General features: G+C 39.7%; 1 protein-coding gene across 5 annotated transcripts in view; it reads right to left on the bottom strand.

Moving 5' to 3' along the window:
* Positions 1–814: 814 nt before the first annotated feature.
* osbpl6 (oxysterol binding protein-like 6) overlaps positions 815–19,098 on the bottom strand; it is a 63,193-nt gene continuing 44,909 nt past the window's right edge. For all 5 annotated transcript variants that reach the window (XM_081368176.1, XM_081368172.1, XM_081368174.1 and 2 more), the window contains 11 exons: positions 17,691–17,828; positions 16,286–16,373; positions 15,213–15,466; positions 11,289–11,426; positions 9,204–9,267; positions 9,034–9,112; positions 8,750–8,894; positions 5,421–5,565; positions 4,318–4,444; positions 3,606–3,728; positions 815–1,926 (listed from right to left, as the gene is read on the bottom strand). In XM_081368176.1, the coding sequence (XP_081224302.1) occupies positions 1,818–1,926; positions 3,606–3,728; positions 4,318–4,444; positions 5,421–5,565; positions 8,750–8,894; positions 9,034–9,112; positions 9,204–9,267; positions 11,289–11,426; positions 15,213–15,466; positions 16,286–16,373; positions 17,691–17,828 (1,410 nt within the window). In that variant the 3' untranslated portion in view covers positions 815–1,817. The remainder of the gene's footprint in view (positions 1,927–3,605; positions 3,729–4,317; positions 4,445–5,420; positions 5,566–8,749; positions 8,895–9,033; positions 9,113–9,203; positions 9,268–11,288; positions 11,427–15,212; positions 15,467–16,285; positions 16,374–17,690; positions 17,829–19,098) is intronic.

Here is a 19,098-nt window from a genome sequence, read left to right as displayed (position 1 = left end):
CAAGATATAAACAAAAAGACTAACTGTGTTGAGCTTATATATAACAATTATTAGTTTTCCGTCAATGAATGTATCCAAACAGTTGCTCACCTGTCTAATAAAACACATAATATATTAAAGGTGCAGTGTGTATAATTTATGATGATCTATTGTCAGAAATGCATTATAATATACATAACTATGTTCTGAGTGGTGTATGAACCGTTATGTTTTTATTACCTTAGAACGAGCCATTTGTATCTACACACACCGCGGGTCATCTTACACGTTAAGTCGCCATTTTGCGTCGCCATGTTTCTACAGTGGCCCTCAACGGACAAACTTCTCTACAGAGTGCGTTTCGTCACTCTGTTGTTTTTCGTCTTCTTTGTGGTGTTTGAACAGCGTAGTTATTTACTATTAGCTAACTTAGCTGCTTCACTACTCTTACATTGTACTAACTAGCATGCAAAAAAGCTCCCTAAAGTCAACGAATAAAACACTGACACAATGATTAACAAGTAACAATAATATTCGCGATAACCTATCGTTTTACTGAATAATTAAGTAAATATAATTTCTTATTCTATCTTTGTAAAGAAACCTCGTTGCTTGACTGGCTACTCTCTGCTGTCTCAGACGACATGTTTGTCCTGTTTTGGCCACCGTAGCTTCTTCGAAAGGAAGGGCTGAGTCTTTGGTTGCAATTCGCAACCGAACCACTAGATGCCGCTAAAATCTACACACTGCACCTTTAAAGCGTCTTTGGTGTCACTGATAGTGTCCTGGTTGAAACTGCTTATATCTCTGGATTTAAACATTCTTAGAAACATTTGGGATAATGCAAGAAACAAATCAACAAAATATACAACATTGTTCAAGTGGTTTTTGTATTTTTTTTTTTATCCAAAAATCTTACATATTGTGCCTTTAAGTTTAGAAAGCTTTCAATGGAGGGACGAAACCTCTCAGTTTTCATGAATGACAGGCGTACAGGTTCAACGGGATGACAGAAATTTCATTTTCGTTCGCCTGACTTCTGGCTCAACCAACGGTGCAAGTTTGGGGCGAAACAACCTGTAATAATCTGTTCAGCAGGGCACTGACCTGTGGATAACCTGTCTGGAAAGAACTCACTCCTTGAGTTTGGCTAGATGTCACGCTTCATCTTTAAGTGCTAATGTACAACTACAGCTACAGAGATACAGGAGAGCGCGAGGGCCGGTTCCTCTTGTGGTTTTGCGTACAGAAACTCTTTCAGCCTTGATTCTTTGGATGGATTTGAGAGGTGGGTTATAAAACGAACACTGAAACGCCCCTCTGACGGCTGCCTTTGAACATCAGGAGGGACAGGTTGACTTCATCAACGAAACGCATCAATCACGGCACGGCTTTCACTGCCAACGCAATTCCCTTCTTTTGGTCGTTTACAAAAATACCACTAAAACGGTCTAAATGTAGCTCTGATGAGTTTGTGTAACATATTGCAGGAGAAAGCTGCCGGCGTCTACACATGCAGAATGTAACCAAGAGCAAATTCAATCCATCTAAACCAAGAAGTTGAGGGAATTTCACTAAAAGCGTAAAACTTTGTTGTTGAGAAGCGACTTCTTAAGGCAAGAACATAAGCACAACTGGCTTCGTGTGGACAGCTCCCCGACTCCCACTGTTGCCGTGACAACAGCTCTCTCTCTGTTGCCATGGAGGCGGAGCCTGGCGAAGTGATGCGGAGAGTCTTTTGTTTCTCAGACCTTCAGTCCATTTCTGGAGATAAAATCCCAAATCTCGAGGGAAGTCCTGTCCTGCATAGTGAGCGTGTGCAGTGAAGGCATCGGGATCTACCACAGCTGAGGGTTTTCCAGTTTGAGGAAGCCAGGGTCCTTGCGCAGCTCCCAGTATGTGTTGTTGGACACCCATCTCTCCCTCTGGTTGCTGTCCATAACCTTTCTGTTACACAGAGGAAGCACAGGTTAAACAGAGCAGACTGAGACCATTTACACCTGGTGTTTTCCATCTTGCGTGATCCGATTTAAAGGGATAGTTCACCCAAAAAAGAAAATTATCCCGTGATTTACTCGCCCTCAAGCTTTCCTAGGTGTATATGACTTATATGACTTATATGACATAGGTTACAAAGACCAGACTGAGAGCACTTACACCTGACACCGGTTGCATAAATTGCTAAGACTAGTCTTAGAAGTTCGTCATCAATTTTTTTTCTTTAAGAATGTACTAAACTTTTTTAAAGGGGTGATTGATTATGATTTCACTTTTCTAACTTTAGTTAGTGTGTAATGTTGCTGTTTGAGCATAAACAACATCTGCAAAGTTACAATACTCAAAGTTCAAAGCAAAGGGAGATACTTGCTTTTAAAGAAATCACTTTTTAAGGACTACAACAAACGGCTGATAGGAACTACACGACATTCCTCACGGGTTTGTGACATCACTAACCCTAAAATTTACATAAACCCCGCCCCTGGAACACAATTTATAGATTATCAAGACAGAATATGCTAATCAAGGACTAGAAGATAACTACACATCATCTACATAAATTCACCAACTAAACATTCAGAAATGTCCTGTTGCTTCCACATGTTGTCACTTCTTCTTGAGTCTCTCCATTATTGTCTGACTCCGGTTTGAACATAAAAGGCTAAAAGTTTTTAAAATTTCCAGTGCGTCTGTGTGAGGTAAAAGAACACAGGAGCTGTTGAAGCTCCGCCCCCTGTGCCGGGAGCAGCAGCTCATTTGCATTTAAAGGGACAGACACAAAAATGGTGCGTTTTTGCTCACCCTCAAAAAGTGACAACTTTAACATGCTATATAAAAATATCTGTGGGGTATTTTGAGCTGAAACTTCACATACACACTCTGGGGACATCAGAGACTTATTTTACACCACCACCATTTATACCACCCCTTTAAGTTAGTTACATAAACATGTAGATTGGTCTAATTTGATAACGAAAAGTAAGACTGATCACCCCTAACTAAACTCTAGTTGTTCGTACTAGTTCTAAAGACATAGTCTTAACATAATGTTTATGGTTATGCAATTGGCCCCTGGTGTTATCCATCTTGGGTGATCCGATTTAAAGGGGCAGTTCCCCTAAAAATGAAAATAACCCCACGATTTACTCGCCCTAAACTCATCCTTGGTGTATATGACATGCTTCTTTCAGACAAATACAATCAGAGTTATATTTAAAAATATAAGCTTTATGATGGCAGTGAATGGAGGATGAGATTTTGAAGCCCCCAAAAAAGTGCATCTATCATCATAAAAGTAATCAATATGACTCTGGGGGTTAATAAAGGCCTTCTGAAGTGAAGCCATGCGCTTGTGTAAGAAAAATATACACATTTAAAACTTTATTAGCTATAATAACTAGCTATTAAAAATCAGCATGGAGGCATGATCTTTTAATTTAAAATGTAAACTGAGATGTAGGTCTAACTGTATTCTATCTAACCTAATAATCACATGCTAATTCCACTTATTGAAAGGGATTTTATGAATTTTTCATAAATTTGAATTGATGAGTTTTGCCTCTGAAACGGGTGACTCCTCATTAAACCTGAGAGCAGGAACAGAAGGTCTGTGTAAAGAGTGCACTGACTTGAAGAAGCGCGGCTGGTATTTGATGTTGTTCTCCTCCAGCCACTTCCTCTTGTTTCTCTGCTGCTCTTCGATCCTCTGTTTCTCAGCGGCCGCCATCTGCACATTCCCCTCCTCCAGATACCTGTGAGACACATTAACCCACAGCTTGACCACAGATCATTACTCAGCTTTGTCCCAGTGTTTACGAGGAGGGTTGAAAGAGCTGAATTAAGCAAGAAACTCTCTTAGGGAGCAGAAAAATACACTTAAAAACAGAGTTTAATTACAAAGTGACATGAAAGACTAGAGCCTGGTTTCACAGAGAGCGCTTAGATTAAGCCAGGATTAGGTCTTAGTTCATTTAGGACATTTAAGTAACATTTATAAACGTGCCTTAGAAAAAAAAACATTACTGGTGAGCATTTTGAGACAAAACCATGACACTGACATATTTTAGGATATATTGCTTTAAGGTAAAACAGCTCAAACATGCATTCTATTAGATGTGCGTTTCAATAGTAAATATGTCAGCAACGTCAAACCTTTCAAAGTCTTTAAAAGCTGAGGTTTTCAACACAATCACAAAGAAAAGCTTTCTGGAATCCTTCAAAACAAGGTTGAATTCATTTCTAGAGTGAGTTTTTCTTCTGAGGCTGTGTGCAACATCAGATGAGACTGTGTGTGTGTGTGTGTGTGTGTGTGTGTGTGTGTGTGTGTGTGTGTGTGTGTACCTCTGGTCGGGTCTGAATCGAGCATCAGTTGGTGGCAGCAGCTCCTTCAGCTCAGGGAAGAGCTCATTGAGCTCGACAGCAAACCTGCTGAAGCCGTAGTACAGCTCGTAATCTGTGGGCATGGACCCTGAAAACACACACACACACACACACACACACACACACACACACACACACACACACACACACACACACACACACACACACACACACCACACTCATTTACACCCAGCAGAATCAGCACTGTAAGAGGAGCATTAGCCGAGACACATCTCACTCTCAGACATCATAACTACTGTCCTCTGTTGCGTTGTGAAGGGCCATAACTGCAAATGAGACCATTTAATCTTCGTGAATATTTCCTTCTGGCCATTACACTGTACTTTATTAAATTACAGCAGATTTGAGAGGTGAGTGGTGTTTACCCATGAACTTTTTGCCACAGTGTCTGGGTAGTTATTTATTGACCCTAGGCAAAAAAAAAAATCCTTTCAAAACTCAAAAAACATACACTATTGTTCAAAAGTTTGGGGTCGGTGTGATTTATTCATATTTTTCAAGAAGTCTCTTCTGCTCACCAAGGCTACATTTATTTGATCAAAAATACAATAAAAGAGTTATATTGTGAAATATAATGAAAAATATAATTACAATGTTAAATCACTGAATATATGGTAAAGTGTAATTTATTCCTGTGATCAAAGCTGAATTTTCAGCATCATTACTCCAGTCTTCAGTGTCACATGATCCTTCAGAAATCACTCTAATGATGATTTGATGATCAAGAATCATTTATGAATATTATCAGTGTTGAAAACAGTTGTGCTGATTTATATGTCTGTGAAAACCGTGACAGCGGTTACTGTTCCACAATGGTATGATTTAATATTAGCTATGTTACATCAAGGGTCAAATAAAATAGAAACAGCACATTAGAGTTAAAATTACAACTGCTTAATGTAACTACTGTTTGTACCGGTACAGGTCTGGTGTAAAGAATGTTTTTGCTCAGGTGGCCAAAATGTCCAACAAATAGAGAAAAGCTTTGTTCAGCAAGAAAATCAATCTGAGGGAACATTGCCTGTGTGTGTGTGTGTGTGTACCTGGTCTCCAGATGCATTTAGCTGAAGGTGGGACTCCACAGTACAGACCCTCATGCCATTTCCCAAACAGTCTGTGAACGACTTTCCCCTCCTGGTCCATCACACATCCTTGCACCTCATTCACATTCGAGCTCCAGTAGTTTCCCTGGACACACACACACACACACACACACACACACACACACACACACACACACACACACACACACACACAAACACTGATTAGGGTTGGGAATATGTAGACGTTTACATTCTGAGTCATGATATGATTATGAAACAATTCGTTTTCTGTTGCAAATATTGAGTGAATACTGACTGGAAGTGATTATCCCAATGCCTTACACTAGATCCAAAGGGAAAGACTCCTGGGGCGTGAAGTGGGGATTCTGGAGGGAACTGTGTCCTGTACTGTTACTATGACAACGCAGTGTCCATCCCCCTATTGGCTGATCTTACTGCAGGAATCTTTTATTTACAGCTGTTAATGAAACTGCTGTTCAATTTGTCTAAATCCTTTTAAATGATTTCTAATTTCATCACACTAAATTACATTTTAAAATATATATATTTCTAAAAAAAATATTTATACTTAAATATTATATAATATTATATTATATAATATTATACTTAAACCAATTGAAAATGCAGGGACAACCAGAAGTTAGTAATTGGTAGGTTTATTCCCCTGGTGATGTTCAACACTGTCAGTCTGTAGAGCTTTCAACACATTGCTCTGTTCATTTCAGCATTTCCAACCGTTCTGACTCTCTTTGTCTGTATTTGAAGGCCCTGCTTTCTAAGCTGTTATGTTCCTTTTGTATTTCCGTTGTGATAAAAATCCCAAAAAGATGATGTCAGTTTAATGTTCTGCATCTTTAGTTTTAGAGTTTTTATAGTAAGATAGTTCATATAACTAAACTTAAAATGCTCCTATTATGCTTTTTGTGATATTACCTTTCATGAAGTGTGTAACACTAATATTGAATGTAAAAGGTCGGCAAAGTTTCAAAGATAATAAAGATAATAAATAAAGTTATTGTCTCATAAAAGAAAGAAGTGATTCTGAACCGCCTGAAACGAGTCGTCAGTAATTCCAGTCTCACTTCCAGCTGAATCTACATATGTTTGTAACACATTAGCATAATGCCAGTCTATGATCTTCATTGGCTGCTGGTGAACAACATCTACTTTGACCCTCAAACACTGCAGTTTATCTGAGACTGGAAGAGTTTGGTTTGTGTCGTTCATGTCGAGAAGACGCTGTTTTCTGCTGCCAAAGCAAATCCACTGTGATGAGATTGATACGGTAAAACTCTCACCATCATTACTGTTCGTATCACAGTATCAAGAGCTTGAGATTCAGATATGATAATGGCCTTTTGGTTTCATTGACCAATCACAACAGACTGGGTCATCTGACCAATCAGAGCAGAGTAGACCAATCACAACAGACAGGGACTGGGTCATCTGACCAATCAGAGCAGAGTAGACCAATCACAACAGACAGGGTCATCTGACCAATCAGAGCAGAGTAGACCAATCACAACAGACAGGGTCATCTGACCAATCAGAGCAGAGTAGACCAATCACAACAGACTGGGTCATCTGACCAATCAGAGGAGAGTAGACCAATCACAACAGACTGGGCCATCTGACCAATCAGAGCAGAGTAGACCAATCACAACAGACTGGGTCATCTGACCAATCAGAGGAGAGTAGACCAATCACAACAGACTGGGTCATCTGACCAATAAGAGCAGAGTAGACCAATCACAACAGACTGGGTCATCTGACCAATCAGAGCAGAGAAGACCAATCACAACAGACTGGGTCATCTGACCAATCAGAGCAGAGTAGACCAATCACAACAGACTGGCCCATCTGACCAATCAGAGCAGAGTAGACCAATCACAACAGACTGGGTCATCTGACCAATCAGAGCAGAAAAGACCAATCACAACAGACTGGGTCATCTGACCAATCAGAGGAGAGTAGACCAATCACAACAGACTGGGTCATCTGACCAATCAGAGCAGAGAAGACCAATCACAACAGACTGGGTCATCTGACCAATCAGAGCAGAGAAGACCAATCACAACAGACTGGGTCATCTGACCAATCAGAGCAGAGTAGACCAATCACAACAGACTGGGTCATCTGACCAATCAGAGCAGAGAAGACCAATCACAACAGACTGTGTCATCTGACCAATCAGAGCAGAGTAGACCAATCACAACAGACTGGGTCATCTGACCAATCAGAGCAGAGTAGACCAATCACAACAGACTGGGTCATCTGACCAATCAGAGCAGAGTATACCAATCACAACAGACTGGGTCATCTGACCAATCAGAGCAGAGAAGACCAATCACAACAGACTGGGTCATCTGACCAATCAGAGCAGAGTAGACCAATCACAACAGACTGGGTCATCTGACCAATCAGAGCAAAAAAGACCAATCACAACAGACTGGGCCATCTGACCAATCAGAGCAGAGTAGACCAATCACAACAGACTGGGCCATCTGACCAATCAGAGCAGAGTAGACCAATCACAACAGACTGGGTCATCTGACCAATCAGAGCAGAGTAGACCAATCACAACAGACTGGGCCATCTGACCAATCAGAGCAGAGTATACCAATCACAACAGACTGGGTCATCTGACCAATCAGAGCAGAGAAGACCAATCACAACAGACTGGGTCATCTGACCAATCAGAGCAGAGAAGACCAATCACAACAGACTGGGTCATCTGACCAATCAGAGCAGAGTAGACCAATCACAACAGACTGGGTCATCTGACCAATCAGAGCAGAGTAGACCAATCACAACAGACTGGGTCATCTGACCAATCAGAGCAGAAAAGACCAATCACAACAGACTGGGCCATCTGACCAATCAGAGCAGAGTAGACCAATCACAACAGACTGGGTCATCTGACCAATCAGAGCAGAAAAGACCAATCACAACAGACTGGGCCATCTGACCAATCAGAGCAGAGTAGACCAATCACAACAGACTGGGCCATCTGACCAATCAGAGCAGAGTAGACTCTCAGAGAGGCGGGGTTTAGAGAGACTGAATCCTTTATCCAACCGTTTCAGACACTGAGAAAAGAGCTGATGATGCAGTGGATATTATTAGAAAATTAAAGTGTTTTTTTGACCTGATATGCATGTAGGAGTCTCCAAAGCAAAATTATGAGTCTTTAAAATAGCTTTTAAATAATTGTAAGACTTATTGGGTCCTCCTGAAAGTTCACTGAGGCCCCTAGCTGAGATATAGAGCATATATCTGTGATGCATGACGCTGCAGAAGTGATGTACCTTAATAAAGGTGAGCTTGCAGATGCAGGTGGTGTTGCGAGTGCTTTTGATTGTGACCTCTCCGTAATGCTCGATCCACCGTCTCCCGCTCAGGATGTTGTGGACGCACGTCGTCACCTTGTTCCACTCATAGTGATCACCATAACTAACACACGATAAAACACACTGTCAGTTACAGGAGCCAATCAGTGATGAAATACGAGGAGGAGACAGAACGACTGATAGATGGTGGAGGACTGATTCAAGATGGATAAACGATGGAGAGAAACAGAGAGAGACTGTACCTGGGCAGCATGACATGCACTGTTCCGATGGGAAGAATCTCCATAGACTTCCCCCAAAACTTATTCTTCCATCTGACGTCTGAAGCACACACACACACACACACACACACACTTGAGTGTGATGATAAAAGGCTTTGAGAGCAGAAGCACAGGAGTGTTATCAGTCTTACCCTGCCAGAAGGTGAAGTTCTGCGACTCGCAGTGACAGGCGGAGATGGGCGGATGGTGGCTCACCTGAACACAGATGGGAAACACAATCACTCGCTCAAGTTTATTAACGAAGCACAGGAATTAGCATTAATTAATCCAGAGAAATGAATAATAACTAGATCAAGAAATACCAGAGCTTGTAAGTCAAAAAGATAGCTATAGCTTCAGTGATTATAAAAGAAGCGCTCTTTACTTACTTTCTGTGTTCAAAATTCTTTGCAATTTGAAGTTTTTGTTTTCATGAAAATTTGTGACTTTTTCAAAAAGTGTTGCACTTTGACATACATGGATTTCATATTTTATAATAGCGATTTTACAATATCTAAATATAAAAGCAAAACATGTTAAAAAACAACTATATTAGGGAGTGGAAATAGCTAATAAGCCATTAAGTGCGCCTCTGCTGCCTTCTACTGGTTATAGTGATAATTTAATTTCTTTTTTATTTAAAATAAAGCGTTTGTTTGCCACATGTACGTTTTCCTACATTGTGACAATCTTTGATAGATGAACAAATAATGTTTTTGATCATCACATTAAAAATAACCTTTAAACTGTATAATATTTAGAGCTTTGAAGTGCTGGAAAACGTGTGAAAGTCCTTGAAAAGTGCCTGAATTTCACTCTCAAAAGATTGTACGAACCCAGAAATTAAAAGTGTAAAAACATTCAACTATTTCTGCTACAATGCCATGGATACAGCGAGCGTTACGACATTAAATCCATGGTGAATGTCGTTGATTTGTGGATTGAAAAGCCTTCTTTAACTTGTTGATTCATGGCACAATGTTTCTTCTGGTTTCCAGTTCTGTCTAATATTCGTTCAAGACTTCGAGTCCATGCGGCGCAGCTCAAACGAGAAGCACGGTTTCGTTCTGGTTTTGTTTGCCATTTAATATAACTCGTATGAAACAGAAATGGCAGCTCTTCTCAGTTGGGCAATGTGGTGGTGGCAACAGTGCGACCAATAAAATAAGTCACAAAATGCGACCATTTGGTCTGGAGGCCTGTGTTTTTTAGTTGCTAGGAAGTTGCTTACTGGTCTAAAGATGTGGTTAAAGGTAAAATGTGCATTGTCTATTATCATTAGTGTAGAGATGTATGAAGCACAGCTCACACAGACATCACTTTCAAACCCAGCAGCTTTCTGTTGATCACGTGACCAATGTGGGGAAATTCCTTGTTGCATGTATTTCTCCACATTTTTGTCCTCTATGGACCTCAGAGTAAATTTTTTTAAACTAACGCACAAGGTTAAGTCTCCTTAAGCTATAAAAAAGTGGCCACAAAAAGATTCCTCTGGTATACAGTTATACCAAAACATATTCAGACACCAGATATCATTTTTAATATTTGTTTTACTAGTGGGTGCAGAACAATGCAGTTCATTTATGTAAGTGAGGATAGCAAGGTGTCTCAATAAATGTTGGTTTGACTGTAGATGCTTTCCTTAGTAAAGTAGTGGAATTAAATGTCCTTATTCCGCTGATTCAGTCTGAAGACAACAGTCTGAATGGTGAAATGAAGAAGGGATGCCGTGGTTTCTCTTTCATTCTCACATATCAACAGACTCCAGTGGAGGGTCAGTTTATATCAGTGTGTGTGTGGATGAGACATCACACAGGATGAATAACACCACTATGAGCCTGTGCTAGTGTTTCCTCTATGAACACACTGCATTATGTCCGACACACACAGGCAGTGTAAAAGTTCAGTGCTGACAAAGAGCCTTTTCAAGTCAAACAGGAAGAACCTTCGCTAGAGGACTATTGACGGCCTTGCTATTAGCAAAACACACACACACACACACACACACACACACACACACACACACACACACACACACACACACACACACACACACACACACACACACACACACACACACACACACACACACACACATTCACAGTGAAAGTGGTGCAGTGCTACAGTGAAGGACAGGAACTCACCTGGAACAGGTACTGCAGCGTGTGTGTGTGTGTGTGTGTGTGTGTGTGTGTGTGTGTGTGTGTGTGTGTGTGTGTGTGTGTTGAATAATGTACCTGTTCAGAAAAGAAGCAGAATCCTTTGTCTTCACGGACACATTCGTATGTTTCCCCCAGAAGAGGGTTAAAGGGTTTGCTGCCCGCTCTGTAATAGGTGGATGAATATCCTGAAACTGCAAACGCTGCAATGATCGCCTGCACACACAAACAAAGCAGCTGTCAATACACTCATCACTCCTGAAACCACGGAGTCCAGATAGACTGTGTAGTGAGCAGTGCTCACAGAAACAAGATAATCGAGTCAGTGTGCCGTCAGAGAGCATTAACTCCACAGAAACACACAGTCACATGGTCTCGGGTCACAGCTGAAGGGGCCGGGTCAGGTCACACTCCCCAAACGAGAAGAGTAAGGTCATATTTCAGCCCCAAAACAAAAGAAAACACAAATATAATAAATAATACATTTCTAGGGACCTTTTTGTGTTGTTTGCAAAATGTGCATTGTGACATTATTTTCATGAAAAATAAATAAATATTATTATTAATAAATCATATTTAAATCGCAAAGTACTTTTATATATTAATATAATATATTATTATAGTATTTGCTGTTTAACATGTTTATTTTGAGTTTGTTTGTTTCTCATTCTCTGATTTTAATTACATTCTCCTTACTGTAATACATTTTTTAAAGGGATCATATACTGTAATGGTACATGCACTTTTACAAGTTCAGTACAAGTGTCCTGAAATGTGTGTTGGCAGTGCCTGTACACAACCATCATATAATGATAAATATCTCCTTATATGTTTTCCCCTCTCTCAAATCAAGCCGTTCGGACGCCCCTCCCACGATTGTTGATTGACAGCAGCATTTCAACACAGACCCGCCCCCGCTCATGAGCGAGCTGTCAATCATAGTCCGCCATTGTTGGTACGCTGGAGCAGAATGGCATCTAAGCGATTGTGGTGTTCTTGGGTGTAATAACGAACACAGCATCATTTTGATGTTCCTAAATCCGAACCGCTGAAGACGCAGTGGCTGAGTTTGTTTTCGAAGGGAATATTCCCCACGATCAACGTCAATGCTTTCATGTTTGTGCGAATCATTTCACACACCAGACTGCTTTACAAACGAGGGTCAGTAACGTTATAAAGCTGGTTTTGCTAAGAAGCTGCTCCTGTAAAAAGGATCGGTACCAACTATTCGTGTTCCTGCTGCACCTCCAGAAGAACTGAAGTGAGTGAGTGTAACGTTTTATTAACCTTTATATTAATCTTTATATTAATCTTTGCAAATCGCTTGCTGCACGCTTCACGATGAATGCGGCTGTTTACACTCAGGGTACATTACGGCATGTTTTCTATGTACGACGTTCTCAATATAATTCATAATCCCACGTTTATAATAAACAACGCGTTATGGTTATTGTGTTAACAGAGGGGCGGGGTGACCAAAGCTCATTATCATTTAAAGACACATGCACTCAAACGGCGTGCTGAAAACAGAGCTGTTTTTGACCAGGTAAAATTAGTGTTTTCTTACAATACTAATGAGAATTTTTAATTAAAGTATATTACAAACTTTTAATTTAGACCCTAAAGAATCATAATAACATGTTCAAAAATGGCATTATATGACCCCTTTAACTGATAAATGTTTTACAATGATGTATTTTGCAATTAAAATAAGATTTATTACTACTACTACTAATATATATATATAAATATACACACACACACGCTCATTTATATAGGGTGAATTCAGGTTGATTGGGACAAGCACTTGACCTGAATTCTCCATATATATATATATATATATATATATATATATATATATATATATATATATTATTATTATTATTATTGTTGAATTTGAATTTAATAAAAGGATATCCCCTTCAGCCATTTCATTTTCGAGGGGGTCGAACTCGATCGAGTTGTCTCATGAACTGTCATGCAAATAATGTCAACAAAACACTAACAATAGACTTCATTAAATCTTTATTGAAAATATAATTTCAGAATTTTATTCTTACGTTCCTGCCAGGTTCCCTTTCCTCAGTGAGTCTGAGCGAGTCAGAGTCGTCCTCCTACACTGCGCTCTCAGTATCGCTGCAGTGAGCAGAGTGTGTCAGAGTCTGCGTCAGTGTGTGTGTGGACACTATACACTACAACTGAGCTTCATTTAAAGGACTTAATGAGGTCAGAGGTCAACTCCCACAAGGGACATGTGTTCATGCTTCAGGCCCTGCTCGCCCTTCCACAGCTCCTGTTATAGCACTGCGTGTGTGTATATATATGGGTGAGTGTGTGAACACTTGTGTATGTGGGCATTGTGTATGTGTGAGGCTCTGGACAGCCTTTCCCTGCTGGAAGAAAATCTGAAGCTGATTGTACTTGGCTGGTTATTCAGTCAATAGTGTGGTCTTGATGGTTGATGAACTGGACCACTGACTGGTGAACTGCCTCTGACCTGGTGGACCAGTGTGGTCAAGCTTGTTTCAACGGGTCATGAATGCTTGTTTGGGGGACGCTGAAGATTCATTAGCTCTCATAAAGCAATAGCTCACATTCTGTCATCATTTACTCACCCTCATATCATTCCACGTCCATTAAACTTTCGTTCATATTAAAGAACAAGTGAAAATATTTTGGAAACACTATCAACAATAAGAATCCATTAGTTAACTTTAGTTGAAACTACATTAGTAAATATGAACTAATGAAAAACACTTCTAGAGCATTTATTAATCTTAGTGAATGTCAATTTCAACATTTACTAATACATTAGTAAAGTCAAAAGATGTATCTGTTAGTATATTTAATCTGAGTTAAAACAAGCTTTTTAGTTACTATATATAAATTAGGGACACTTAATACTAAATACTAACTGTAAATACTTAATACTTAATATATATATATAGTTTGTACATTTGTACATTTCCCATTTTCTGTGACCTAATCTAAAGTGAGAACAATTTACTCCTAACAACTAATTAACAATTCCTTTACTATGAGCTAATTAAACCATAACAATTGTGTTAATTAGTGTTATTTAGTTATTAGTTTTAGCAATATTTTTAAAGAAACCTGAGAGATTTCTGTCCTCAGTGCGGTTGAGCCTCCGTTCACCATATATGATGAGCTCTATGTGTGTTGATCAGTGTATACATGTGAATAAAAGCCTAAATCAAATCTATTCTTCATATGAAGCAATCATGTCTCTTTAAACCACTCGATTCATATGAATTACAATGTACTTTTTGAAGGATCAAAGTTTTGGTTACCTTGACTTTCAACGGAGGGACAGAAATATCTCAGGTTTCATTAAAGATCCCTTCATTTGATTCAACGGTTAGGAATGACATCAAGGTGAGTAGTTGATCTCAGAGTTTTTATTGGTCCCACTTTATATTAAGTGGCTTTAAGTACTATGTACTCACATTGAAATTAATAATTTGATTCAATGGACTTATTGTGTACATACATTTTTTTTATATTATTGAACTTATATTTTGAAAATACCTGCATGTAATTATTACCCTTCCCTTACACCTTAACCCACCCTTAAACTACACCTGTCCCTAGCCTTACCCGTATCACACCTCAATAGCAGCAAAGTGTTTTACAATACAACATCAACACAATAAATACATTGTACTTATTTTTCGATGTAAGTACACAGTACTTAAAGCCACTTAATATAATGTGGAACCTTTTTATTTTAAGGGTGCGCTGTCCCTTTAAGAGCTGGAGTGTACCATGCGTTCATAGGGGTCGTCGGTTTGTCTTTATGTACTTTTAAAGGATCAAAGATTTGGTTACCTGGACTTTCAACGGAGGGACAGAAATATCTCAGGTTTCATTAAAGATACCTTCATTTGATTCACAAATGAACGGTTAGGAATGACATCAAGGTGAATTGATCTCAGATTTTTTATTTTAGGGTGCGCTGTCCCTTTAAGAGCTGGAGCGTACCATGCGTTCGTAGGGGTCGTGGGTTTGGGCCGCCTTGTCCAGCAGCTCGGTGTACTCGAGCTCCTCACACATGTGCTGCAGTGTGTTCAGGGGCTCGTTCAGCTCCACCGGCATGGACACCTTCGACAGGTCCTTCCCGATGTTGTTCTTCAGGATGTTCCACAGGTTGAGGTTGGACGTGTCGGGAGCGGGAGCAGGGAGACACGAACGCCTGCCGTTACGAGACGCGCCACTGGACAGATCCCCGTTAGGCACTGGGGGAGAAACAACACGTTACACTGGTTATCTACCATCAGGGTTATTACAACATAATGATCACTGCAGTAATGATCCAATCATAGACTCTGAAGCATTTGCCTAATTAAATCCAAACAGTGATCTGGCAGTGTATATATATATATATATCTATATATGATAAAAGTATTCAATTCTTTGAAAGAAAAACATCTTATCGACCTCTTTCATATATATATATATATATATATATATATATATATATATATATATATATATATATATATATATATATATATATGAAATATAATTAATTATCCTTAAAATAATGTCAAAATGAAAACACAGTACAAAAAACAGTAAAAAAAAAAGAGAATGTCCTAGAAAAATCTTTTAATTTATTTGATTTTTAAATATTTAATTTGAGTTTGGTTTTTCATTCGGTTTTGGAGTGAAACACGACCTCAGCTATTGATGTGTTCTGTGATATTAACCCCGTTAGATTTTATATTTGTATATTCACATTTCAATAGCTGGACATTTACATTAAATACTGTAGATAATATATTTGTAAGAGCATTTGTCTTTCCGTTCATGTGTGTGTGTGTGTGTGTATGAGTGTATGAGTTAGTGTGTATGTGCGTGTGTGTTCACAAGTGTGTGTGTGTGAGTGTGTGTGTATATGTGTGGGTGCATATTAGTTAGTGTGAATGTGTGAGTATGTGTGAGTGTGTGTGTGTGTGTGTGTGTGTGTGTGTGTGTGTGTGTGTGTGTAAAGGTCATGTGTCCCATCAGGACGGCTCCACTGAACACAACAAAGCGAGGGAGGCTGATCTTACTCTGTCTGGAAACGCTATCTGTGACGCTGGCGTTGTCCTCGGAAATATTATCACTCACATCGCTGACGTAAGACTCGTCATCAGAGGCCTGAGAGAGAGAGATTGAGAGTGTGGAAGAGGGAGATGGAGAGAGAGAGAGAGAGAGAGAGAGAGAGAGAGAGAGAGAGAGAGAGAGAGAGAGAGAGAGAGAGAGAGAGAGAGAGAGAGAGAGAGAGAGAGAGAGAGAGAGAGAGAGAGAGAGAGAGAGAGAGATTGAGAGTGTGGGAGAGGGAGATGGAGAGAGAGAGAGAGAGAGAGAGAGAGAGAGAGAGAGAGAGGCAGAGAGAGAGAGAGAGAGGCAGAGAGAGAGAGAGAGGCAGAGAGAGAGAGAGAGAGAGAGAGAGAGAGGCAGAGAGAGAGAGAGAGGCAGAGAGAGAGAGAGAGAGAGAGAGAGAGAGAGAGAGAGAGAGAGAGAGGCAGAGAGAGAGAGATAGAGAGTGTGGGAGAGGGAGATGGAGAGAGAGAGAGAGAGAGAGAGAGAGAGAGAGGCAGAGAGAGAGAGAGAGAGAGGCAGAGAGAGAGAGAGAGAGAGAGAGGCAGAGAGAGAGAGAGAGAGAGAGAGAGTGTGGGAGAGGGAGATGGAGAGAGAGAGAGAGAGAGAGAGAGAGGAGGTGATGTTACTCACTGTCTTTCATTTTGCGCAGTGCTGAATAACTGTAAATTGTGTGTGTGTGTGTGTGTGTGTGTGTGTGTGTGTGTGTGTGTGTGTAATGACCTACTGCAGTGCAGTGTGCAAATATACAAATAAACACTTCAACAGGCAGATCATGCTGACACACACAGATGACACAGACAGATGATAAATCACAAACACAACTGATAAACGCAATGATACACCCAAGATTGGATACATCAGTCATTCTTATTAATAATAATAAGAATAATATAATCTTATATATAATATATTAATAGAATATTAGTCATCAAAACTAATAATAATATGAGTCATCAATGTTACAGTGAGAAAAATAAATTTATAATTTACACTATCATTCAAAATGTTGGGGTTGGAGATGTTTTTCTTTTAAAGAATTTAATACTTTTATTCACCAAGGATTCATTAAACTGATCAAAAGTGACAGCAAAGATTTATAATAAATGCTGTACTTTTGAACTTTCTATTCATCAAAGAATCAGAGTATCACTGAGTAATGATGCTGTAAATTCAGCATTCACATAGACAACAGCTGTTTACATTGTAATAATATGTCACAATTTTTGCTGTATTTTTGATTCAATAAATCCAGCGTTGGAGAGCAGAAGACTTTAAAAACATTGAAAAATCTTACCGACCCCAAACTTTTGAACAGTAATATATACAAGAGCAGCTGATGTCTTTGACATGAACACACACACACACACACACCTCGTTCTCTGATGAACTGGCGGACAGAAGCACCTCTTGAGCGTCGAAGAACTCGGACACCGACTCCGACATGGAGAGCCTGCTCTCGTTGGACACTTGCTGAGAGAGAGGGATGCCCACGTGCAGCGGCTCACCTGGCTGCAACACACACACACACACACACACACACACACACACACACACACACACACACACACACACACACACACACACACACACACACACACACACACACACACACACACACACACACACACACACACACACACACACACACACACACACACACACACACACACACACACACACACACACACACGCAGTTAAAGCAGTGACCGCTTTCTTCAGGCAGAATAAACATGGGGAAGGATCTGTTACTGATAGGGGTGTAAAAATATATTGTGTCCCAATTTATTGCAATACAAAAATGCAACAATATGTCTCGTGGATAGTGACAATCTGTATTGTGTGTAGTTCTTGAAAAAATTCAAGTTTACAGAGTTTCAGTGTCAGCACTACATTAAACTACTACATATAATGTTGAATATGATGTATAATAATGCAATGGGGGAATATCTGTGGGTCCTGATAATGCCTGATGTTATAAAACGTGGCCGACATTATTTTAAATATATATAGTCAGTGAAAGAGTGCAAGCATATTAATCTAAAATAATTCAGTATTTTCAGCTTCAGAATCATGAATATTGTTATTCTGGTGTCTCTATTGTCCTGTGCTTTGGGTTTCCAGCACCAAGTCCAAGTTATATAAAACCAAACATAACTATATTTAGGTAAATAAACTTGTTGCTGCATTGGTGACAGAAACTACAAAATCGGTTACACTTTATTTTGTAGTACGTGTACTTACAGTGTCCTTACCGATGGAAGTACTGGGTAATCTGCGGCAACTACATAGGCTCAGGTCAGATTTAGGTGTATGTTCAGGGTTAGTACCTAGTAATTACCCAGTTACTGTAATTACTGTAACAAGTACATACTGCAGTATGAGCATGGGGAACAGGAGTGTAAAATAAACTTCTACCACACAATGATTATGTGTCATGGTCATTTATAATGATGACAGAATCGCGCTGCTTCACAGATCTGACATTTATCACAGACACACACTAGTGTTCAAGGCCAACGCACAAAGACATACGACCTGATGTAAGGTACTCGAACGCCTGAAGGATTTAAGTCTAGTGTAAAGCGAAAGCCTTGAAACACAATGTCTGGTGCCAATAGTTAAACACATGGTTGATCGGCACGGGCATCTCGTGGGACTCATTAGGTCCAATGATTGCTCTGTTTGCTTGAGTTGCAGCCAATGTGTACGAGGCCAGAGAACAGAGCCACTTTCCATCTGATTCATCCTTTAAAGAAAACGCCACATTTCCAGCTTAAAG

The sequence above is a fragment of the Scardinius erythrophthalmus genome (assembly GCF_964197995.2).
Source record: "Scardinius erythrophthalmus genome assembly, chromosome: 6".
In the NCBI taxonomy this organism is placed as follows: domain Eukaryota; kingdom Metazoa; phylum Chordata; class Actinopteri; order Cypriniformes; family Leuciscidae; genus Scardinius; species Scardinius erythrophthalmus.
The sequence above is the reverse complement of the archived record's forward strand: the minus strand, read 5'-3'. Positions and strand labels throughout refer to the sequence as shown.